This window comes from Candoia aspera, chromosome 1, assembly GCF_035149785.1.
Source record: "Candoia aspera isolate rCanAsp1 chromosome 1, rCanAsp1.hap2, whole genome shotgun sequence".
In the NCBI taxonomy this organism is placed as follows: Eukaryota; Metazoa; Chordata; class Lepidosauria; order Squamata; family Boidae; genus Candoia; species Candoia aspera.
The window spans coordinates 202,190,573-202,216,872 of record NC_086153.1 but is presented as its reverse complement, the minus strand read 5'-3'; the positions used below and the strand labels follow the sequence as shown (position 1 = coordinate 202,216,872).

The window sequence follows — 26,300 nt, the reverse complement described above, 5'->3', positions numbered from 1 at the left end:
GGTTTTGGCTGTTGATATAAGTGACATCTCCACTCTGAGAATTGCTGGCTATTTGGCTTAATGCTCACACTTTGCATGACCCTTCTCAGTGACTTCATGTAGATGCTAAAGCGCATAGGGGCCTGAGATGCCCTACAAAGCAGGGTCAAGAAACTGTGACTCCAGCTGATGAACTGCAACCCCCAGTATTTCCCACCAGTGGCCATGCCATCTGGGCTGCTGGGAGTTAAAATGTACCAACCTCAAGCAGGTCTGAGATCATTCAGTCAGGACTGGAAACTTTATAAAACGGTATTCCCAAGTCTCTCATAAGCTAGTTACTTAAGAAGAATACCATGATGGATGGTATTAAAAGCTGCAGAAAATTCAGGCAGAACCAGAGATAAATGTACTTTATCTCTGGCATACATGTTCCACAAGGTGATTAAGACTCTTTCTGTCCCAAACCCAGACTTAAACTCCAAACAAGACCAGATTGGAAAGGAACCAAACACTCAGCTTCAGTGAAGAAAGCCTGAAATAGGTTATATAAATTTAACATGTGTTTAAACCACTGTAAAGTTTAAGAGGAAAACTCACAGTCATTATGAGAACAGTATACCTTAATGAAAAGCATTTTTAAAATATGTTTCTTATGGATTATGAGAAACATTATTGTTACAAGAACCTTTCCTGTTGGAAATATATGAAGAGTGAGTCTCCACGTTAAAATCGGGCATCATTTTTGTATTTAAGCTAATTTTAATGGGAAACAAACATGTTAATGATAGTTCAAGCCTGAAGATCCTTGCTCTAGAAAGCAAGCCACAGGATTAAGACAAAATACTCCTTATGGGCTATTTGTATGTAGCTGCTTCAGTTTAAGTTATCTAGGAAATTAATGTATAGGATCAAAATCCTGGTCAGTGCTGCACAATAAATTTATATGAGGTAACAATAATACATGTAGTTACACTTGGTTAGATTGGATTGGATTGGATTGGATTGGATTAGGATTAGATAGTTCATTTACACAGATGTTCAGGATCTGAACCTAACTTGGCCCAAATGGGAGTTTAATCAAGTTAAGAACGGAATAATTGATTTTTTCCTGAGTTTCCTTTTGGAAGACAGTTGAACTTCCATAAATGTTATTGAGGCCTCCAGAATGGAAGACCATTTGCACAAAATGCTCTCTAAATGAAATAATGTAAGAGAAACCTTCTGGTAATAGGAAGATACTGGGAGAGCTCAAAAATAATTATGAAGGGCTTGTAGTGTGTGTGTGTGTGCGTGTGCATGTCTGCTTTTCTTAATAGGGAATCTGGGTTTCCTTGTGGCAAAATTGCAATAATAATGACTTATTTGTTTTGGCAACCTTGTTCTTGTACCCAGCAATTCTCCAGATCTCATGTGTTAGTGAGGTTTTAATTATAGTAAGATCTGTATATGAATAATGCAAGCATATTTTGTAATCTTTGGCTTCTGCCTTCCCCCTCCTTTTTGTAAAATAACTTTGTGCCTAATCAGTTTGCTTGGAATTTGACCTGGATGATTGATGGTGAAAAGTACTGGTATGGCTATGGCTGATTGTCATATTGTCTTGAAAATAACTGTACTAGTTTATTATTTCTTTTTCTTTTTTCCTTTCTTCGTGTTTGCTATAGTCTCGGCAAACTCCTGAAGGTGAATTTCTGCCCCTCGATCAACTTGAACTGGATGTAGGTTTTAGCACAGGGGCGGATCAACTTTTTCTTGTGTCACCACTTACAATCTGCCATGTGATCGATTCCAAAAGCCCCTTCTATGACCTTTCTCAGCGAAGCATGCAAACTGAACAGTTTGAGATTGTTGTCATCCTAGAGGGCATTGTGGAAACAACTGGTGAGTACAGTGATTTCAGAGATAATGAAATCATGTGTTTGTATTTTGTTTCTGCCACACACAAAAAAGTAATGTTAAAAGAAATTCTGTGAAAGTCACTGTTACGATAAAGTGAATACAGTCAGTAGTAATTCTGAAAATTAAGGATATATTTAAGAGAATTTGCATCTGAATATTTAAGAAATAATGAGTGCTGCTGTTGAACCATTCTTTATTTGAATGGGTTATGGGTTGTATTTCTCCCTAACATCTTGCATTGCTATTGCACCCTATAATCTTTCTGATGTTAACATACATTAAGAAATGACAGGGACATTTAAGTTGACTCAGAATATATGCAGGTGAGATTTGCCTGTCTGCCATAATCCTACAGAGATTATGAAACTAGGTGCGTGTTATTTTGTGGCTGAGAGTTCTTTCTTGAACAAAATAATAATTTACCAATAGAGCTGAGGAGGAAAGCATGCAGTGCTATGATATATATCACAAAACTGAAGAGAAAACCATTTCATTAAAAACACTGATTGGAAATGGATTCAACTGATATTTGTAATGTTCATTCCACTGAAATGTTTGCCTTTGACTTGTCTCGTCCAGCCCTGAAAAAGACACACAAACAGGATCAGTGTGTATTTTCTCTGTAGTAAACAGTGAATACGTAAGTTTTTAAAATTTATTTATTTTAATTTTTATCCCACCTTTATTTTTTTATATATAAATAACTCAAGGTGGCGAACATACCAAATACTCCTTCCTCCTCCTATTTTCCTCACAACAACAACCCTGTGAGGTGGGCTGGGCTGAGAGAGAGTACTGGCCCAAGGTCACCCAGCCAGCTTTCATGCCTAAGGTGGGACTAGAACACACAGACTCCTGGTTTCTAGCCCAGCACCTTAACCACTAGACCAAGGTGCAAAACCTCTGAATTCTCTGAAGCAGTTAACTAGTATCCTCCCTGTTTCGATGATGGGTAGAGCAAAAGTGTGTGTTCCAATGTTCCGGATATTCTGCTCAATATTTATGAAAATGACCATACATGAGGACTTCTACAAGTTGATACATATTTTGCTCTGTCTTAAAAGTGCCTGTTTATCTCTTAATTCCTGTTTAATCCCTCTCACCACTCCTTAGTTCTACCATACACTCAACCTGTTTTTTCTTAGAATGTCATGCTTATGCTGGCAGAGTAGATGGAATATCCCTATTTTGACTGTCTCCCTATTCCCCTCCCCCATGTGTGAGAATCTCAGCACTGTGAAAACATTAGAATTGTTTAGGTTGTTGATTTGTTTACTTACTCATTTAGAAAATTTATATGGCAGCCCATCTTAAGTGAGTATCTTGAGGTGGCTGACAACAGTACAAAAAACAGCATAAAAACAGAACAGAAAATATAATGAAAAGCAATCATAATAAAGTGCAAGAGCCAAGGCATCTCACAAGCAATTCACAGCCCCAGAAACATGCATATCAGGCTCTACTAGCAGCCTGGCCCTAACACCTGAAGAAAAAGCCAGATTTTCATGGCCTTCTGGAAGGCCAGCAGGGTCATACATATCTGGATCTCAGGTGGAGGCTGTCCACAATGGATCCTATAAAATACACTGTTTCACAGAAGGGACCCAGAGCATGCCCTCCCTGTCAAATGTGCAAGGATTCCTCTGGACTTCCTTACCAAGGAGGGATCTAGTCATCTGAAACGGCCGCTGGCTGGCTTTATTAAGTAAGCCTTAATAAAGGTTCTTACATGTGCTTGGTTGGATTTTCCCTTCATCTCCCTCCAGTGGCATTGTAGGTATCTCTTATGTCATTTCATCTCTCAGAGTTCCTCTAAAAACCAGGATGGGGGGGAGCTCTGGGAAACACCAACAGTCCGCACAGTCACAATCCAACCCAAGGTCATTGTTGCCCACTCATTCCATGCTGCAACTAAGGCCTCAGTTGGGGCATGCAGTAGAGTGTAGGGAACAACCTCAAATTGCCTCTGGAACCCTGGGGAGCAGACCAGTCACATAGACACTTCCTTCCTAGAGAGGAGTAGCTTTAGTGAATTTCAAGGCTAGGAGGAAGTCATCTGTCCATGACAAGGGATTGATGTCAATATCCCCAAAGCTAAATCATATCACTACTGCCTGGGGCAAAAAGACAAAAAACAAAACAGATCTAGTGGATGGCCCCAGCTGTGTGTAATGGTTGCCTATTCTAAAACACCATCAGACTCATGAGTAGGAATTCAAAGATATCTGATTTATTAAAGAATAGTATGCAGGATCACAGAGAAAGCTGAGAATGATGAAAGCGCGCCAAATTCAAACTAAAAACCCTCGGTGCAAATGAAATCCCTCCCCCTGTAGAAACTTCTCAAGTTCACAATCCCAGGTGCTCCTAATGGTTTCTGATGGTCTGCGGGAAAAGTCCTTGAACAGAGATAATAACCCAAACACATTCCATTGTACTGATTTCACATACAGAGCTTGGTACAAGGTCTCACAGCAGCTCCCTCCCAAACAGAAACGCGCATCAGCGCCATGGCATGTGAAACGTTACGATGTATAAACTACATTGAATCAGTGAACATGACATACTGCCCCCCCAAAATGAAGAATACATTAAGCAGCAGGCTTCAAAGGATAAGCAAGTGGAAACGGTTAACTAAATCAGGAGCGTTAACATGGTGGGCAGACACCCATTCAGGATGTGGAAAGTGTTTCCATCGGACCAGATACTGCAGGGTGCCTTGAAGCTTGTGAGAATCAACGATGTCCTTGACTTCAAAGTGTTGTTGGCCATCAATCATAATTGGAGCAGGAGGAGGAGGTTGAGGGGGCCAACGCGGTGAGTGGTGCACAGGCTTAAGCAAGCTGCAATGGAAAACAGGGTGCAAGCGTTTAAAATTGTGAGGCAGTTCCAATTTAACAGTAACTGGATTGACAAGATGAACAACAGGGAAAGGACCAATGAATTTGGGAGCAAGTTTTTTAGAGGGTTGAGGTGATTTGATAAATTTAGTAAATAGATACACCTGATCCCCAACTTTGAAGTCATGTTGTAAAGAACGATGCTTATCAGCTTGAGACTTGTAAGCAGCCTGGGCATCAGCCAAAGCTTGTTGAATTACTGGCCAGGAATCAGACAGTTTAACAGCCCAGTCAGACACAGAACATGCTTGGAAAGGGGGCTGTGGCAGTTCAGGGATGGGAACAAAGTCGTGACCAGAAACCACACGAAAAGGGGTTTGTCCGGTACTTTGATGCTTAGCATTGTTGTAAGCAACTTCAGCAAAGGGTAACAACTCCACCCAATCGTCCTGATGGTAGTTAATGTATGCTCTAAGAAACTGTTCAAGAGTGGCATTTAAAATCTCAGTAGAACCATCAGTCTGTGGATGGGACGATGTGGACAGTGCTTGTTTAGCGCCAATCAATTTTAAAAATGATTTCCAAAATTGGGAAGTAAACTGTGTGCTGCGGTCAGAAATTAAACGGGAGGGGCTACCGTGGAGGCAGTAGATGTGGTGGAGAAATAGGCGCGCTAATTGTGGGGCTGACGGGATGGATGCACATGGAATGAAATGAGCTTGTTTAGAGAAAAAATCCTTTACAACCCAAATGACAGTTTTCTTCTGACTGGGAGGTAGGTCCACAATGAAATCCATAGAAATCTTGTCCCAGGGGTGGGATGGGCTGGCCACTGGCTGTAGAAGCCCCTGTGGTTTCCCCCCTTTTCGTTTTGACATGGCACAAACAGGACAGGAAGCAACATAGTCTTTTACATCACGTCTTAAGGTTGGCCACCAAAATTGACGGCGAAGCAAATGCAAGGTTTTGACAAAACCAAAGTGTCCAGCAAGTTTATCATAATGGGAACGCGCAAAACATCAGCTCTTAAAGTTTCAGGCGCATAAAGGTGGTTCCACCCACGCCAGACCGTTTTCAAAAGAAACATTGTCTCTATTAGGTAGCAGTCAAGTGTCAGATTTCAGTGCCTGGAGAAAGTCCTTCTGTAACTGACAAGGAACTTGCACTTTCCGCTTCCCAGACTGGGCTGGGGGCAGGGTTGGCAGGGGCTCCCGGAGTCTTCATGCAATTGATTAATGAAGTATTACATGATACTGCTTCAAATTGGCTCATCTGCTTCAAATTGGCTTCATGAAATAATTATGGGAATTGAAGTAAGAAGGTAAACAGCTAGAGCACAAATAGAGAAAAACTGGACTTTAATTCTGTGAGACATTACACAGACCTCATTTGAAAGCTTTGGTGAGTCATACACAAAAGAAGCTTTTCTTTCTACATGTATTGCATTCACATATTGTCCCCAGCGGAGCTGTTGAGAGTAAAGAGGGAACCAATTCAGATCTCTCTTCTCCTGAATCCAAATTGAAAACTTAGCCAGCTGTGAGACTTGTAATGAATAATTTGTGAATAAAATATCTTGCATTCAAGCTGACTTGGATGCCATGACTGCTACAAAGTCGACTGCAGAGATGTTCAGTAATTCTTCTTTTAGGATCAGTATGTGATTCTCTTTTTTTTAAAAAAATAACTTTATTAAGTTTCAAAATACAGATAAAATACAAAGTATAGGAAAGATTGAAGAAGGAACTAAAAGAAAAAAGATGAACTTAAAAGGTGCAGAAATAGTTAGAAAGAAATACAAAGAAAGTGACTTCTCACCTTCTCCAACATAGATATAAGCACAGATGTAATATGTTAATCTCTTACTATAATCTAAACCTTAATGAACATTATTTCTATAGACAATAACCATTTAATTATCAAAGCCCAAAATCAAAACTTCATTTTTTTCAGATACAAGCAAATAGTCCAAAAGCAGTTTCCACATAGAAACAAATCCAGTCCCTCAAAATTTTTTGTTTCTTGAAAAACATATATAAAATCCCAGCTTCAGTTTTTTTGCCTAATAAGCTGATCTTAAAATCCAGAGTTATTCCAATAACAAATAATTCCCCCAAATAATGAAAAGTACCAAGAGAATTTCTCTCTCTCTGTTGAAGAAAGCCTCGCTTAAGCAGAAAATAGGGAACCAATAAAGTGACTAAGAAATGGGGTGGTCAGTTCCAGTGCCTTTGTTTTGGCTTCAGCATGATTGGGAAAAGATGACAGTCCTGCCTCCAAGCTGCTCCACTCACCCGTCGATCGCTGGACTCTGTTTCGCAATCCACTTGTGAGGAACAGCTGTCTGGAGGTCAGATGGGATGATTCCTTGGATTCTCCTTAATCCAGAGAGTACTTCTGGGCTCTTGGGATCCTGTCTGAGCCTCAAGAAGCGCTGCACTGCTGAATCAGCTTGCAGAGCTCACGAGAGATTCAATCAATCCATCATTTGTTCCCCACCGGAAGTCAGGATCAGTATGTGATTCTCAAGGAAATGGAAAGTCTGCTTAGAATAGTGCTATTTACCACCTGTCAACTCCACCAGGTAGATCAGATCAAGAATCAACACCACAGGAAGGGCAAGATGACTTTTACTGAGAGTGGCTATAATAACAGAATCTTGCAAGTCTGACTGTCTATGCCTTCTCCCCTTTTGCACTGTGAATGAGGGAGCTATCTCTCTGAGCACCTCAAGCATACTTGCTGCTTATTTTGGCCTTAAGCTGTGTTTTTATACTCATTGCTTTTGTGATGGATCTGGCCTATCTTTGTGAAGTTCATCTTATTCTCTATACTATCCTCTTGATTTCTGCCCCGCATGGTTCTTAGTATCAAGCCAGGAGATTATCGGTTGTGCCCTTAATGCTGGCATAAATGCCTCTCTGATATTACCTGATAACAGGTAAGTGCTGCAAGGAGAATTGGCTGTGATGGGAGCAAATATTTGGTGTGAAAGAAAAAAGTGAAAGCCAGGAATCACATCTGTCTAATACATTTTCAGACAAAAACCCTAAATGATCTGCTGGGAACAAGAGCCTAAATCTGGTTCCAGCAAGATCTATGGGGCTTGTTTGAAAATGCTTCAGGATTTGGCCTGGGAATATTGTGTATGAGTTCCAGAAGTATTCTGTTTACATTGCAGAGCTCAGAAATCTACTCTAAATTACAATATATATTGAAGTTGTTTCAGTTCCATTGGTTAAATAGGCAAGTGGTTAGCTGACCGTGACGCATGGCATATGAAAGCCAAATGTGAGACCTATGCAATAGTACATTGCCCTATGTATGTACAAAGAAGCTTTTCCTAAAGTAGTTTTTCCTAAGGTAAATATGGAAGTGAGGTAAAATTATAATTCACACTTAAAATATTGCAGGCTTCTAACTCAGAAATTATTGTTTTGCTGCTTTTATATCTTTGTTTGTATGTATTATTTTTATTCTTGGGTTGTGAACCGCCCAGAGTTTGGTTCAAGATGGGCGGCCATATAAATAAGCACCATTTCTGAAGAATATGAAATGGGATAGGAAGATAATTTGCAACATTTTTACCTTCTTAATCAACTGCAGGCAATTTTTATCATGAAATAGACATGTGCAAGATGTTTCTGAGTGAAACAAAATGTATATTTTGAAGCAAGACACTGTCTTATTCTGAGCATGAAAGACAACTTGGCTGTTTCAAGCAGTGTCATTTTGAGGGTTCCAACTATTCTGTGCATTGTGATTGGATTTTGGTTTTGTAGCTTGTGCTTAGATGGCTTTTTTTCCTTCAAACTGTTTCCAACACAGCCAGCACAGCAGCAGAGACTGATTATGATTCTGCTGTTATTAGTTTAATTTGGATGGTGTGCTGTGGAGTGTGGAGGGTGGAGAAGAAAGAAGCAGTTAAACACAAAAGAAGACTACTTGCTGCTGCATGCCTACCAGCTTGCCTAGTATGCTACTGCTGGTGTGTGTGTGTGTTTTAATTATTACAGGATAGTTAAAAGTTTATGTAGGCTGATGAGTGCATGGCATGTGGGTTGTGTTTTGTTTTATTTTGCAGACAGATATGCAAACGTGTATATGCTCTACTGTGCTTCATAGATAACTAATGCTGATGCTGCTGAAGTTGTGAAAATCTTAGCTCAGAGTTTGCTGAGCAAGTGTACTTTAGGCATGTTTTTCTGGCCTTCTGAGTGGTGTTTCAGGGTGCACTTCAGAATGTAAAGATGATGATGTGTTGGTTTGGGCTGCTTTGTTGATGTTTGAGACGTACAGTACATACCAGTGCTTTCCAAACCTTTTCCTTCATTACCCCAAACTACTTATTAGAAAGTCTTTTTTACCTAATATAGGTAAAAGACTTGAAGCCAATTTAGTGGGTTTGTGTGTCGTTACCCAAAGTGTTTTACCCAATTTTGGGAAATTTACCCAGGTTTGGGAAGCACTGATGTATACAGTCTGTGCAAGTCCTGGCTCTTGTTTTAATGTTATCTGCAATTAAGAATCACCCATACCCCTCCCCCCATTTTTTGCAGCCATTCAGCAAAGAACACCACAATATCTTTTGCTGGACTTGTACATCATAGCTAGGGTGAAAAAGAAGTATGCCAGATCTGTTGCTTAATCTTGCTAAGTAAGCAGCAGGTCAGTGCCTTCAGAAAAATTATCCAAGGATTATTTTATTAAAAATTCAAAACTAAGAAAACCTCTTGTATAAATCTTTGTTTAAAATTCAGAGTCAGTGAACCTATAACTAGGACAAGGGCTAAAAAGATGTATTGAGTTTTAGACAAGGACATTTTAAACTTAACACAAAATTAGTTAAAATGATTTTAGACAGTAACAGCATTCTCCCAAAATATAAGAAATGGAAATATAGTACTAAAATTTAAAATAGAATCAAAATCCATGCACATTAAGGAGAAAAGTAGCATACATCACTAAACCTCACCTTTTTGCATAGTGCCACTATACCTCATACAGGAGATATGCTAATTGAAACATGTATTAAAGATAGTAGCTGCTCTTCTTGTCTAAACTGAAAAGATGTCTCTTTGTCCTCTTTATTAAGGAGGGGAGGAGATTTAGATAACAAATTCTAATCTAAATAATTTTTTTCAATAGGTAAGAGCAGGATTGTATTCCTACTGTTTCCTGTGAGGATTTTAAAAAATCTTTTCAGAAATGTTTTAAAAATAATCTCTTTAGCCATTTTTTTTTAAAAAATGGATGCGAGTTAGCACCCTTGTATAATCTCATATATTCTTGTGATTTTGTGGTGACAAATAAAGGTGCAATAGCTGATCCCATTGCCTCTTGTTGTGGGAATACTTAAGTCATTTTAAGTTTTGCTCCAACTGAATACTCAAAATATTTTCAATTTTGTTCCAACAGAATATTTTGAGTGGAGCTGCTTTATTCCAAGCAAAACAAAACAAGTTTTCCATTTTATGCATACTTCTAAAGATTAAGTAAGTAAATTGTTATTTATATAGCTTGGAAAAAAATAATAAAACAGCTTTTTGACAAATTTTAACCCAATTCTAAATTCATATAAAGCAATGCCTCTGTTTCATTCTCAATTACTTTTTTCCCCCAGTATTCCAATATGGAATTCAATATACCAGTTGTGATTAACTAATATTCTGGTAAAATAAAAAGCTGTTTAAGTGGCTTCATAAGGTAGAGTCACTTTGAGTAGAATTCTGTTTATAAAATATATTTGCAGTGAGTCAGCTTTGTAAACAATGGATCAGTATAGAATTAATAAAAATGCTATATCATTTTCATTTGTGAAGAACTCCCCAAAGTACTTCTTCATTCATATTGACTGTTCCTGTAATGAGGCTGGTTCTCATTATAGTTTTTATCCTGAGCATTTCCTATAGCTAATATGTCAAAATAAACAGAACAGATCTTAGTGTTTAGCATTTAAAAAGCCTATCAAAATTAAATGGTTATCCAATACCTGTCTACATGTCCTGAGACAGAGCCTTTAGAGCAAATTTTGCACAGTAGGCTTCTCACTAAAATGTATAATGAGCATGACCCTCACATTTTCATTTTCCTCCTCCTAGAGACTGATGCACTAAATTGTATTTATGTTGAGATCAGCAATCAAGCCTTTTCTTTTTAAATTCACAACCCTCCGCTCCCCTGCAGAAGCTTGTTTATTTCATACATAGAAAAGGGCCTTCTGTGTGGCCTCCAGACTATGGAATGCTTCCCCAAATAGGTATGCTTGTCCCTTTCTTTTCTACTATTTTGAAAATGGTAAAGGCGTATCTCTTTCACCATGCTTTCAATCATTGGTTGAGTTTCAATTTTACTTATTTTAATTGCATGTTTTATACCTGTATTTTTGTTTAAATGTTGTAAGCCACTTCGAGAGTTTATGTAAGTAAAGGCTATACATCTAATAATAAAAAATAAAAAACAGAAAGTGTAATATTGTACCCAGCAAACAAATGAATAAGTAGTATGCCCTCTTTTAAAATATTTTGCTTAACTTTTGAGCACTTTTATAGGATTGATGTACCACCAATGGATATGATTTTTATCCACAGAAAGTACTGAAAACCATAAAAACAGGACACTAGCATTCTGAGTTTATTTAAGGAAAGCTGTTAATAGATTTCATATTATGCTGTAAATATCTTGATTGTCTCACAATGGCTTCATGTAGAGCATTCAGGTTTATTTTATTTCATCTTGGAGCTTTTCACTACATAGATTGAAGTACATAGATTATCCATTCACTGTTGCTGTTTTCATAAAATTTCAATATTATTCTGAAGCATGGTGATGAGCTTTCCTAAATGTTTTTTTCCAGAAAGTTACTATCTTAGTTTTGAAATAATGATAAATGAAAATTAAGATATAAAGCCTTAATCTAGGACTAGCAGAATGCCTAAATATAGTTATAGCCTGAAATGATCTGTGGCTTTCATGTGACATTGTTATAGGAGGTGTCCTGATTACCAGGAAACACACTGAGGCGAGGACTTGGTCTCTAATATTTATTAGTAGTACTTAACAAGAATCCTAACAAACTGAGAAAGCGTGGGAAAACCCAGCCATATAAACCCCAAAGGTTAAGGCGGTCCCGATCTGTGTCTCTTTGAATGGCTGAACAGTTCCTCAGTGCTACGCATGCGCTTGACAGTCTGGGTGAGAGCCCCCTGCTCGCCATCCTTACTCATGACAGGAGGTCATCTCTTTATTTATGAAATTAGTGTCAATTTAAAATTGCAGCATTATTGTGCAAAACACTGATCAGCACTTCTAACGAGAATTTAAAGTGCCTCAAAAAGGAACCTCCAAGAAACAGTTTCAAGGAGTAATGTTTCTTAAAGCATTATTATTGTTAAGTAATGACATTTCTTTGTCTTTTTCAGAATAAGCTCAATTATTCCTCATGCCAAAGAATATGGCATCAAGAATAGTTTTAATGAGCTCATCTGAATGAAAAAAAGAAAACAATAGGTTCATTGTAGACAGTTTTCTCTTGGATCATCCTTACTGCATGTGCATCACAAGGTTCATGTTTGGTTGGAAAAGGTCTGTATCCAGTTATGGAAAGGTCAAGGAGCAAAACAGAATTGGCATTTTTTCTATATACCATACTAAATAGGAAAACCTTAAGAAAAATATCTTGACACTCCCTTATCTCATAAAATGGCAGTTTTTAATATTTCCCTTGCTTTCCAGATTGTTGAAATGCTGATATTGGCTGTACTAAGCAAAAGCTGACATGGTGTGTATTTGGTAGATATGTTAGATTCCTTGCCTTGAAATGTGTTCAGTTCTGTTCAGTGTGCCTACTCTGCCTACTCATGGGCAACCGCAGAACAGAGGCCATCTGGAAGTGCTGAAAATATACACACTATCCTTATAGGGAATGCCACACTGCTCTCTGCTGCCACAATTTATTTGGCATATGCTCTTTTAGAGATAACATGCATACTGTAATCATTTTGATTAAATACAAGTTATCTTTGTAACCAGAATGCTTATTCAGGCAGGAGATGGATGGACAGATATCACATACACTAAAATACTACATACATACATACATACATACATACATACATACATACATACATACATACTGTTTTCAAGCATAGTAGCCATTTTCTGTCTTTATTCCCTTTTTAAACAAAAAACTGGGTATGTGATTGATTGATTGATTGATGATTGATTAATTGATGATGTGCCATCAAGTCAGTTTCAGTTCTAAGCAACAGCACAGATAGACCTTTTCCAGGATAATCTGTCCCCAACATGGCCCTTCTAATAGTGCACCCATCACCATTGTAACGAAGTCCATCTTCCTTGTTGCTGGTCATCCTCTTCTTTTCTTTCCTTCCACCTTTCACAGGATTATGGACTTCTCATGATGTGTCCAAAATATGATGATTTGCATAATATGTTCAAAATATGATAAATTCAGTCTGCTAATTTTTGCTCTGAATGAGAACTCTGGATGATTTGTTCTGTGATCGATTTGTTTGTTTTCTTTGCTATCCATGGTATTCTCAGGAGTCTTCTCCAACAGTGAAGTTGGAGAAGCATCAATACTCTTTCTATCCTGTTTCTTCAAAGTCCAACTTTTGCTTCCATAGAGTATCACAGGAAGAATCATTGCCTGCATGATTTTGATCTTTACAGATGTAGGTATATCGCATTACTAGAATATATTTTTAAGGCCTTTTTTAATACCTTGCCAAGTGGTAGTCTATGGCTAATTTCTTGACTGCTTGTTCCTTTACTGTTGATGGTCAATCCTGAAAGGCAGATCCATCACTTCAGTATCTTCATTGTCAATTCTAAGGTTGGCTTCTGTAGCTGGTATTATTAATTTGGTCTTCTTTATATTTAATCTGAGTCTCACTTTTTCACTGTGTTCCTTGGCTTTCATTACTAGAGTTTGCAGATCATTTGCATTTTCAGCTATCAGCATAATTCAGGTTATTACATTTCTTCCTCTAGTTTTAAAGCCATGCTCATCTTTCAATCTAGCCTCCCTCAATATATATTCAGCGTATAGGTTGAATAAATAAGAAGGAAGTTGTACCATGCCTTTGCCAACCCGGAACTAGTCTGTTTCACCATGGTCTATCTGGATTGTGGCTTCCTGACTTGTGTATAGGTGTCGTGCCCTCAGGGTCAGATTCAGCTGCAATGCAGGCTGCATCAGGCACTCACTTGGACCCTGTGGCAATTCCTCCAGGAATCTCTGCACGATGTCAAAGTGTGTGACTTGCGAGCAAGCAGCAAGGCGCTGAACTAACCAGCAACACTTAAAGAAAGATTGGCAACAGTTGTGCACACTTCAGGGGGGATTTAAGTCTCTCAGAAACAGCCTTCAGTTGCTAGAAGCAACTTAGGCATCTGGCTTCGTGTACCTTGCCTCTTGTTTGGAATCCAGTTATTTATGACCTCAGCTTGTTAATTGATTAACACCTTGTCTCACCCTCGGTGTGGCTTCAAAATCTTTGACTTGACTTTGGACTGCTTGACCTGGAATTTCGTCTTTACCCAGCTAAATTCTTATCTGTGGTTAGTTGCTCCTTTCCTGCTTTTGCCTTTTGCTCTGCCACTTTCTGCTGCCTTACCGCTGGTACTGCATAAACAAGTCTCCCTCTTAACCCTGTGTGTGCCTGTGAACTGTATTTGGCTCCTGAAGGGGTGCTAAGAAAGCCAGGATGTGAAAATAGGTTTCTCACAAGGCCAATGAGATCTTCTGGAATTCCCATTTTCCTAAGGACATTCCATAGTTTGACGTGGTTGACACAATCAAAGGCCTTTTTATAGTCAATGGAACATGTATTGACTTCTTTGGGCTATTCTTTGGCTTTCTCAATAATCCACTATGCATCAGCAAGAATATCTCTTGTTCCTCAGGCTTGTCTAAAGCCAGTGTGAATATCTGGCATCTCCCTTTCCGTGCAGAGGTCTACTTTGCATTGGATGATCCTAACCGTTATTTTGTTAATGTAAGATATTAAGAATATTATATGATAGTTTGCACACTCCTTTGATATTGATATGTAAACTGACCTCTCCCAGTATCTTGGCCACTGTCTCATTCTCCAGATGTTTTAGAATAGTTTGGTTATAACCTTTACTGTCTCTTCTTCTCTTGCCTGCCATATTTCTGTAGATATTCTTTTGATTCCTGTAGCCTTCCAACTTGGTAATGGCTGGAGTGCTGATCTAACTTCATCTTCTAGTACTAGAAGTTGTAAGTAGGGAATATCTTACAAGGTTTCTTGGATGTTGACATCTCTACTGTACAGTATTTCAGTGTACTCCTATCTTTGTTTGATCTCCTTTGAATCAGTTACTATCTGTCCATTGGCATCCTTTAATAACCAATTCGAGCTTTATTTATTTATTTATTTAATAAATTTATAGGCTGCCTATCTCATATGCAAGACTGGAACCTTCTTCTGAGTTCAAAGATGTTTTGGAAGATTTTCCTTGTTTTTCTCTGTCTGTTTCCACCTTCGATGTCTTTATACAGGTGTTGTAATACTGTTTTTTTGTCTCTTCTAATAGCTCTCTGAAATACTTTGTTAAGTTCCTTCCTGAGTTCTCTGTCTTTCTTGGCGTTGGTTCCTGTTTTCTTCTTGGCATTTTCCACAGTTCGTTCTGACATCCAATTTTCATCTTCTGTTTCTTGGCCTTTGACAGTCTCCTTTCACATTCATCCTTAACTATTTCTGATTTCATTTTACAATTCCCTGGTTTCCTGTCAGTGAACATGGAATAGACTTCAAAGGGATTCCTGTTGTTCTTTTTTAAAAATAATTTTTATTAGTTTCAAGAGAAGAATAAAAACTACAAAAAACAAAAACAAAAACTACAAAGAAGGAAAAAAGAACTAAAAGGGTGCAAAAACACGAGAGAATTTTTTTTCAAATTTACAAAAAGATGTGGTTTTCGACTTTTAACAGCAAGGATATAGAAAAATTTCCATAATCTATCTCTTACTCTGTATTAAACCAAAGCCACATTATTTCTATAAATCATTCTACTTTGGCACATAATAAAAATCACTAAGTACAGTTACTCCTCCCCCTTATATTAAAACAAACAAACAAAAAAAGAAATTCATATAAACCTCCTAAATATCTTTCTCCCCTCCAAAAGATAACACATATTTAATTATTCCCTTCCTACCACTATTCTGTACATTTCTGTCTACTAAGAATCAAATTAAAAAGCACATGGTTTGTCTGTTATTATACTTCATAATACAACAGTTTTAGTAATCATAATCTTAATAAACCCAAAAAACAAAGACAATTCAAAACAGTAACCTTAAATCAAATCCTTAAAATCATCTAAATGAACACATTTTTTACCCTAATAATCTTAATCCAAATCTTTAAAAGCAAATGACATCAATCAGACCCTTAAAGCATACCAAATAAACATTCTTTAACCCTTATCCCACTTCAAAATAAACCAGAGCATTTACATATCCCCACAATGTGCACAGAGCTTTTCTTTTAAAAGAATCAAACAGCCTGACTGCCCCCCTCAAAAATTCCAGCTTCTTTTCATGGCATTCCACCAGAAAGTCAATTTCACTTGTGGCTTGCAGTCTCTCTCTTCCTTAAATTTCTCCAAGTCCACTATCCGATCTTTACCCAGCATCTCAATAAAAGTCCCAATCTTACTCTTAAAAGAAATGTTTCTATCGCTGTTGAATTCCTCAGTTTCATTCACCACATCCTCAACCTGATGGCACATTTTAAATCTCATATTTTCCACAACATCCTGAATATCTTGCATAAAAGCTTAGTAGAAGTAAGAAGAAATCTGTTTAAAATCTTGATGGAAGTCAGAAAAAAATCTGTTTATAATCCTCCATGTCTCACGCAGTAGATTATGGCGCCCCCTAGGACCTTAACCAGCGAAAGTTGAGGATATGACAAAGTTCTGAAATGTATTTACGCAAGCAAAAGTGAGATAAACAGTTCCCAGGGGAAAGTGAAAACAGAAAGCTGAAGGTTCAAATCAGCCGATTCAACGTGTAGGAAAATGCTAATACTGTATCTTCAAATTTAATACAAAAATAACAGGAAGACAATTGTTTACTCTCAATCTTCCTTTATATTTGGAAGGAGAATGAAATCCAAAACTTAAAAAAGATTTTTTTAAAAAAAGTAATCCCAAAAATAACAATAAGCACCAAGAGAGCTAGCTTTTCCTTGCTGTAGAAAGCCTCTCTTAGGGTACACATACTTAAATATATATATATATATAAGTTGGTGATTTAGAAATCGGGTGGCCAGTCTTAGTGTCCCTTTAAGGCTACAGAGTGACTTGGAAAGTGATGATGTCCCCACCTCCCAGCTAGCTCTTACCAGTTGAATGTGAAACGCTGTTTGCGATCTTCTGGCTGCAAGCTGCCTTCCAAAGGACAAATGGGGTAATTCCTGGTGTTTTCCTTTATCTGGAAAACATTTCTGGGCTTCAGGAGAACATGCCTGAACCTGAAAAAAATTGCCACGATGTCAGCTCTGCCCACTAAGCCCGCGGGCACAGCCGCTCAGTCCGCCATTCCCCACTGAAAGCCCAAAGTGATTCCTGATGTTCTTGAAAATGGTGGGTATATGCTGAAGATCATATCAGAGAAGCTGGTTGGTTTTTTTTTTCTACTTCAGCTTAAGTTGGAACTTATATATGAACAATTCATTCTACAGTCTGCCCTGGCCATGCCTTTGATGTTATAACTGAGCTCTTCCACTTCCTTGTACCAATTATATTTCTGTATACTGCATCTGGTGATGTCCATATACTGTACAGTACATAGACATTGTTTTGGTTGTTAGCAATGAAGACTGCTAACAATGAAGAAATCATTGGATTGGCAGAATCCAATAAGTCATTCTTCTGCTTCATTTCAGTTTCCTAGGCCATTCAATCCAACTACATTTTCCTCCTTACTATTTCCAGGTTTGGCATTTCACATCTTATTTGTATGTTCGGTTGATTTCAGATTGAACTTAACAATAAAAAGTGTCAGTCTCCTCTTCTCATCAGGGGTTGGAGCATAAACCTGGATAATTATCATATTAAAGGGTCATCCAAAAAGTCTGCTTTATATAATTTGATCATTGACCACATTATACCTAAGTACTGTCTTTGTTTTATCCTTCCTGAAAATGAAAGCAATGCCAATCTTTGTTTTTCATATCCTGACTAATAAATAGTATGATCTTCTAACTGAAAGTGTCCAATTCCAGTTCATTTCAAATCACCAATGCCTAAGATGTCAATGTGTAGTTGATTGATTTCATCCTTTCCTTTGTTGAACTTTCCCAGGCTTGTGCTCCTTATGTTCTATGCTCCTACTTGAATTCTGTCTTTGGAGCTTTGGATTTTCTTTTCCTGAATATCAACATCAGCACCTATTTGTCCTGACATCTTTAATCTAGAGATGTTATAAATACCATCAATATTCTGAAAGATCCTAAATTCTTTATCAATAGTATGTTGAGTGCTCTCCAACCTGAGGATTCCATCATCGACTATCTTCACTTTATATTATCTATCCATGTGGTTTTCTTGGTAAGATGCAGGGGTGGTTTACCACTGTCTTCTCCTGGGTAGTATGAAATGACATCTTTGCCATTGTCACTATAGTGATCATCCACTTCCGACATCTTCCTATACTGCTGCTTCCCAATAAAGATCCCGGTTGTTTTAGCTGAGTAGCTGGCATGACCTTCATGCCTTGGATGGCCCTGCTGGAAGTATATAGTCTTTGGTGTACACTTCCAGCCTTCTTCATTCATCCCCCAACGTCCATGATGTGGTAGCATAGTAAGACTTGAGGTGAAATGTAGTAATCTATAATTCTGCATACACAGCATCTGAAGGCTCTCCATTTTTAATCACCCGTATTACCTTTCCAAAGAAGAACTGTATGCAGCACTTTGTATACCTCTGAGCGAACCTCCATGTAGAGAGCAAGGAAGAAGAGTGAGACAGTGATAGGCCAGATCTGTTAAAAAAATGTTAAGGGGAAAAACATGGCTTAAATCCCAAGCAAGAAGGAGGTATGTGCAAGTGACTCAGGAAGACACTTCCCTAATTTACATAAGTGTAAGGGGAAGGGGAAGGAGGGGATGTAAAGCACAAGCAGACTTGTAAGATTGATGTCAGCCCCACTATGTAGACCAAACCAAGAAATCAGCTACACAAGAAGACTAAAACTGCTTTTATTAATATTGGCTATAGTAACAGAATCTTGCAAGACTGATTGTGCTTTACTTCCTCCTGCCTCCTTATACTCATGCAAATTAGGGAGGTATCTGCCTAAGTTGTTTGTGCATACCTTCTTGTTTTGGACTGATTGGTTTATATATAAGAACATATAAGCCTATATACTCTAAGGCATGGAACTAATTTATTACATATAGAGGAAAAGAATTAAAATAAAGGCTTATAATAATAGTGTGATTTCACCTGGTTATTCTAACAGCAAGTTCAGGATTTGTTTCCTGATTCATTTGTATGATGGTTAATCATGCTTCAATAAACAAGATGCCCAAAGAATAAAAATGCATTTATTTTTGTAGGGAGGTTGACACACATGTTTCAAAATAAGAAAGGAATACTATATTTGTGTTAAGAAACAATATTCAGGATCAGATTTGTCATTGAATAAAACTGGGCCGAAATTGTAAACTGATCATAAAAACAAACAAATGATTATGATATTTTTACAGGCTAAACTAGATTTAATGATGGTTTAAATTTCTGTCCTTAATTAACAGTATGGTGATATGCAATACATAATCTCTGGGGAGAGCAACTCACAGTTACTCCATGCCCCTTACTTTCACCCTGTACAATAAAACTAAGAGGACAAGAAATATAGTGTGCTATTTAGACCTGCCAAAGTAAAGAAGAAATTTAACGACGTTGCAGTTTGTACCACAAAAGCATTAGCTTAATAGGGTGTGCTACAGGGTGTGTGGTAACATCATTCTACTCAATGTAGCAAGAAATGTGCAGCCTAAACAGTCATTTCCCAAATATCCAAAGTGGGTATTAGAGTTGCTTTAAGTGTTTTAATTTAATACCTGATCTGTAAAAGATGATAATGCTTGTAAGTTGCTTAAGAAGAACTACAAAGGGCTTGACATACCTTGCCATCCTGTGATTAGGAAAGGTTAATGGAAGCAGTACAGGGAGCATTTAAATGAATAAACAAAGTTGACAGTTATATATAGAAGAATGGGTAGTCCTGAATCTTTCTTTAAGATTCAAGTTGCAATTGTTATAGAAAAAAGTGATCCACTATAATATGAACCAAAGCAGTGGAGATTCAAAATAAAGCTTATTTATTAAAATATCCTAAAATAGTCACCACTGGGCCCCAGCCAAACTGACCAACAGCTCTAACAATAGATTAACAAAGGTTACAGGCAGTCCTTGCTTAGTGACCACAATTGGGACCAGTAACTCCATTGCTAAGCAGTGTGGTCACTAAGCAAAACATCATGTGACCATGACAGACTTATGATGTCACTTCCCATTTGGTGTTAAGCAAGTTATTGTGGGTCATTAAGTGAGACATGAAGTAACCACGACGTGTGATTTTACTGCTGGCTTCTCCATTGACTCTGCTTGTCGGAAGCTGGTTGGGAAATGTTGATCACATGACTAGAGGGATGCTTGTAAATGCAAGGATTGGTTGTAAAGTTACTTTTTTAGCACCGTTGTAACTTCAAACTGTTGTTAAACAGGATAGTTGTAATCTTCACTTAACAACCACAATAGGGACTGGCAAATTGGTTGCTCAGTGGTGCGGTTGTTTAGTGAGTCACCATTTTTACAATGGCTGTTAAGTGAATCCAGCTTCCCCAACGGACGTTTTTTGCCGGAAACTGGCAAAAGTCGCAAATCGCTATCACGTGACTGTGGGACGCTGCAACTGGTTGTAAATGCAAGCTGGCTGCCAAATGCCCAAATTGCGATCACGTGACCGCGGGGATGGTGCAATGGTTTGTGATGGTCATAAGAGAGCATAGGTAGGAAAAGCACTTTTCCCAGGATTGTTGTAACGTCGGACTGTCATTAAATGAATGGTCGTTAAGTGAGGACAACCTGTACCTGTATATAGGAGATAGAAAAGGTTCATCAACAGTTGTAAATAATTAATTACATTTGCATGGCAGGAACCCCCCCAATTGCACATTGGCAACGAAGTAATCACCCAGGCCTTGAGGCTGGCACCATAGTCTTGCTATCATCCCTTTTATATTACTCCTTGCCTGACGTTTTTACACCTTGTAATCTGATTTCTGCTCCCTTCCTCAGGGTCTCTTTAGACTAATTCACAGTATTAAAGGGCACCCTGAATCCTAACAACTGCGTTAATTCTATGCAATTCTCTACAGACACAAGAAACATAACTTAAACATAAAAATCAAAGTCTTGACTAAGGAAACCTACTTTTAAAGAATTCTGTCTTTTAAATTCCACATAGTGCAGATGAACTAGAGTGCGATTTTGAATGGAAGGGGGCTGTTTTTATAGACAGGTCTCCAACCCTTATTTGAAATCCTGGAGCATCTCAGATTACTCTGCTGGAATTTGGTATTGATTTTCGGCTGTATCGGATTTTTTTGTTGCTATTTTTGGACATTTAAAAGTTCGAAGTAGGAATGGTAAACTCCTATAAAGCTTAACATTTATTCTGAACCTTTAACTTTTCAAAACCTGAGAAAAGCATGCAAACAAAAAACCCAAAAGATATCCCAAATTTTCATGCTGACTTCAGGAACGTCACTGGATGTCTGTTGGAAGCCAGAGTCATAAGATGTGAAGCCCTGTTTTAGCCAATAAGTAACACTGTAATTCTTACTAGCACATAGGATATCAATTACTAGATATTTTATTGACCTTCCTCACTTAGGGATACTAAAACGTATTTCTGAATGTTTAGTAAAACCAAAGGTCAGGGTGTCCAGATGTTTCAATTTGAAAAGCTTCACATTTGGAATGCCCAGTTTTGAGCGGAAGAAATTTATTTAATTTAATTTATTTATTTTATAAATTTATTCACAGCCCATATCTCCCCTAGAGGGGACTCTGGGCTGCTTACAGTAAAACAAGATTAAAATATAAAACCATTACGATTACAAAATACAATAAAAATATAAATATAATAAAATCTATATGGCGAAGAGATCTTAATCAGTTCTTCAGTGTGGTAGGTCCCTCCAAATCACTTCATGGCGCTAGCCATCTCCAGGTGTAATTATTCGCCTTCCCATTCCAAGCCTGCCTACAAAACCAGGTCTTTAATCTTTTGCGGAAGTCCAGGAGCGAGGGGGCTTGTCTCACCTCTGGGGGAAGGATGTTCCAAAGGGCGGGAGCTATAGCACAGAAGGCAGGCTTCCAAGACCCCGCTAGATGGAATTCTTTTATAGATGGGGCCCGTAACATGCCCTCCCTGCATGACCAGATGGGGCGGGTCGATGTAATAGGGATGAGACACTCCCTCAGATATCCTGGTCCCATGCCATGTAGGGCTTTAAAGGTGATAACCAACACCTTGAATTGGACCGGGAAGCAAACTAGGACCCAGTGGAGCTCATGCAACAAAGGTGTTATGTGTGCAAATCTGGGAGCACCCAAGATTGTCCACGTGGCTGCATTCTGGACCAGCTGTAGCTTCCGGATATTCTTCAAGGGTAGCCCCATGTAGAGCGCATTACAGTAATCTATATGGGAGATGACCAGGGCACGAGTGACTGTTCGGAGGGCCTCTCGGTCCAGGAAAGGGTGTAACTGGCACACAACCTGAAGTGGCACAAAGGCCCTCCTGGCCACGACTGCCACCTGCTCTTTGAGCAGGAGTCTTGAGTCCAAGAGGACCCCCAAGTTATGCACTGGATCTGTCTGGGGCAGTGCAACCCCATCCAGCACTAAAGATGACAAGTTCCTGGCACACGAGGTGCCATTAATCCACAGCCACTCTGTCTTACTAGGGTTCAGTCAAAGCCTGTTGTTCCCCATCTAGGCCCCCACAGCCCCCAGACACTTGGAAAGGGTGGTCACGGCGTCACTTACTTCACCTGGGATGGAGATGTACAATTGAGTATCATCAGCATACTGATGATACCTCATCCCATGGTGACAAATGATCTTGCCCAGTGGTTTCATGTAGATGTTAAAAAGGAGAGGGGAGAGTACTGATCCCTGCAGCACCCTACAAAGAAGGGGCCGTGGGGCCGATCCGTCCTCCCCTATCAACACCGACTGGGACCAGCCCTGGAGGAAGGAGGTGAACCAGCACAGAACTATGCCGCCCACCCCCAACTCCCTGAGCCAACCCAAAAGGATACCATGGTCGATGGTATCGAAAGCTGCTGAGAGGTCAAGAAGAGCCAGGATGGATGCACTCCCTCCATCCCGCTCCTGCCAGAGATCATCCATAAGTGCGACCAATGCCGTTTCTGTCCCATAACCGGGTCTAAAGCCTGACTGAAAGGGTCTAGATAATCCGTTTCATCCAGGATCCTCTGGAGCTGCAACACCACCACTTTCTCAACCACTTTCCCCAAAAAGGGGAGGTGGGAGACTGGGCGAAAATTGTCCAGTACTCTGGGGCCCAGTACACTAGGAAGAAAAGAAAATACATAGTTCAGTTACTATACCTGGATTTAATTGTTTGCATCTTTTACTATATTAAAATTACAATTTGGTGTCGTTAAATTGAATATAAGTCTGAGGCAGCCCTGGTTGTATGCCCTTGCAATAGAAAATTTTGATAGCATGGTTAGAGTGATTAAGCTCAAAGAATACCAAAGAAATTGACAGCAGATCAAAATGACCCCCTGTGGTAGAAGCCTAATTTATGAGCAGTTGAAGAAAGAATTGTGTGCAGCTTCTAATGAAAGCCTGACCTATTTGTTCTATCTCAAGGCTCTCTAACAAATCATGACCTTTAAGTTTTTTTGCAGTGTTCCCAAAGCCCAAGGTGAACTATGTATAAGATTAATCATCTGAATAATTATTTATGCAATTTTACTTTTTGTTTGCATAAGCTGCAGTCAAATATCTCTTTTCTGGAACTAACCTCACTGAATTTGATGGACGCTTCTAAATATACATAGATAAGAATCTGTTATTAGATTACTGACTACTGTGGAAGTATTCAAGATTGCAAAATAGTCCATGAGAGTCAAACTTCAGTCTTTTACCTGAGTTTTGGCACTTCCTTGGGACATTTGCTCAACTGTTTTTGACAGATACAATAACGGCAATTTTATTTGAATGTTAAAAGGGGAAAATATGTGGAACTCAAAAGAATTCTAATGGTACTATTAATTGTATGATTTTAAAATTTTTTGAAGAGGGGGGAAAACACCCTGGTTGTGGAATTAAATACTAATATTTTTTTCTTCTTTTCTTGCATTTCCTTCAAAATTTTTGTCATTCTAGTCATTAGGGTAGTGAATCCTCTAATTGTTATGTTTATGTTTCTTATTATGTTCTGTTGATGTTTTTAATTTAAATGCTATTGTTACTTTATTTATTTTATTTCTTCTAAAGAAGGAATGATAGGATACATTTGGCTAAATTAACATATGGATACATATGGTAGAATACATATGGCTAAATTAACAAATTAACAAATAAACTTCTAAGAACTTCAGGGACTATATTGTAAAGGAACTGATGTTCAACATTTTGTAGTTGGAAGCAGTTTATTTTTATTTTATTTTTATTTTTACAATCCATACATGGACATTCATTATAGCCTCCATATATATTGGATTAGAACTACAGTCATTCTTGTGCTTGCTGGGGATGTTTGGGTAGTAACTTAATTCATTTGAAGGAGACTACATTGAGAAATCATGGACACAGAGCCAAATATCAAAATTTAACAGGAGAGCATAACCTGAACATATTACACATACTTCGGGATGCCCTAGAGTTGTTCCATTTAATAGATGAAGGCATGAATTCCAAGGTAAGTATGAATAGAAGGCAATTCTATAAAAATGATCTGAATTTTCAACAGCCCCTTTTTTTACTGCAGTAATTTGTATCCTTTGAGAAAACACTCCTGAAATTTGAAAAAGAGTCTATGAGCAGTATGGGATGTGCCATGGAGCAGTGCAATTAGGGAGAAAACTGGTAGAACCTATATCCCATTGTCTTTCACATAAAAATCCTGTGTACGTGCAGATGTCTAAACCAACATTCCCAGTCTATTGCCCTTCAAGTATACTGGGACTACAACTCTTCCTAGATAACATGGATGAAAACCTTATCTGTTAAATTTAGTGGTGATGTGAAGTATAACAAATGTAAAGATGTTGTTTTTGTTACCTTCCTTTCACAATTTCTCTAGCTCTTGTGCTGTTCAGTCAGTATAAGATATGGGTTTCCTACCTAGCTTTTGTCCTTGTCTAAGATGGAACCCTTTTTTCCAACCTGAAGCAAATAATTAATCTCTATTTGACATAAAGATGGCTGGCTGCTGCCAGACAATTTCATGTTTTTGGGATAAAATAAGGGTTTTTATTTTTTATTTAAAATCTGTATAGGGCAGTTTCTGATATTGGCTAATGATACAATATATTGTATTCTGATACTGTCCAGGACCACCATCCCTGATTAATTTGACGGTTCTAGAATGTTTTTTGTTTAATGCCCTTCAAAACTGTATTGACTCACTTTGGTTTTTGACTTGAATCAATACTGGAATGGAATTTTTTGATACATGCCCTTCTAATGACCCCTTTATCCTAGTTTCCAAAGCTAAGGAGGCAATAGGGGAAGCTGACATAAAGCATTTAAAAGGCACTGCACTGTCATAAAATTGCATAAAATGCAAGAAGCTATATCAGCCTTTTGGGCAGTTGCCTCAAACCAAAGGTAATTCTGTCCAATTTCACTGAGTCTTCAGCAAGGTTTAATGAGATGAAAGGATGGAGTTACAAGAATTTCAACAACAGAACTATTTCCCATTTAAAACTAATTTGTTCCCTAATGCATTATTTAGTTGAGATGCAACGCCTCTGTAGCACCCCACACTTTATTCTTCAGAAGTTTAAAAATAAATACTGTTACAGAGGGCTTGCTTTGTTGCGATCTAGTTAGGTATGGATTTTACAGCAGTTTTTTTTTTTTTTTAGTTGGATTCAGGGCACACATGCCAGTTATCTGAATTTTTAAATTTATATTACTGTATCTGTGTTGTCAGCTACTGAGTCGTGGAAAGATCTGGTAGAATTAGATTAATTGTGAGTTCTAGAGAAACTGTGATCAGCTATTATCAAAAATTGTAACAGAGGTCTAATATCCCAGTCACTGCCAAACCATCATCCTGGCTTAGGCAGCAGGGCAAAATAGGGTAATCAGACAGATACTCCAAGAATGTAATAACCTGTTCTTGTGACTTTGCAGCAGTCTTTCCCAACCTGGACATCTTCCAGATGAATTGGACTTCAACTCCCATCATTCTATCTAGTGGTCATGCTGATTGGAGAATCCTGGGGGTTGTGG

General features: G+C 38.3%; 1 protein-coding gene across 1 annotated transcript in view; it reads left to right on the top strand.

The window, feature by feature from the left end:
* KCNJ3 (potassium inwardly rectifying channel subfamily J member 3) overlaps positions 1 to 26,300 on the top strand; it is a 117,753-nt gene that overhangs the window by 8,230 nt on the left and 83,223 nt on the right. Inside the window, exon 2 of the mRNA XM_063318352.1 lies at positions 1,647 to 1,863. Coding sequence (XP_063174422.1) covers positions 1,647 to 1,863 — 217 coding nt within the window. The remainder of the gene's footprint in view (positions 1 to 1,646; positions 1,864 to 26,300) is intronic.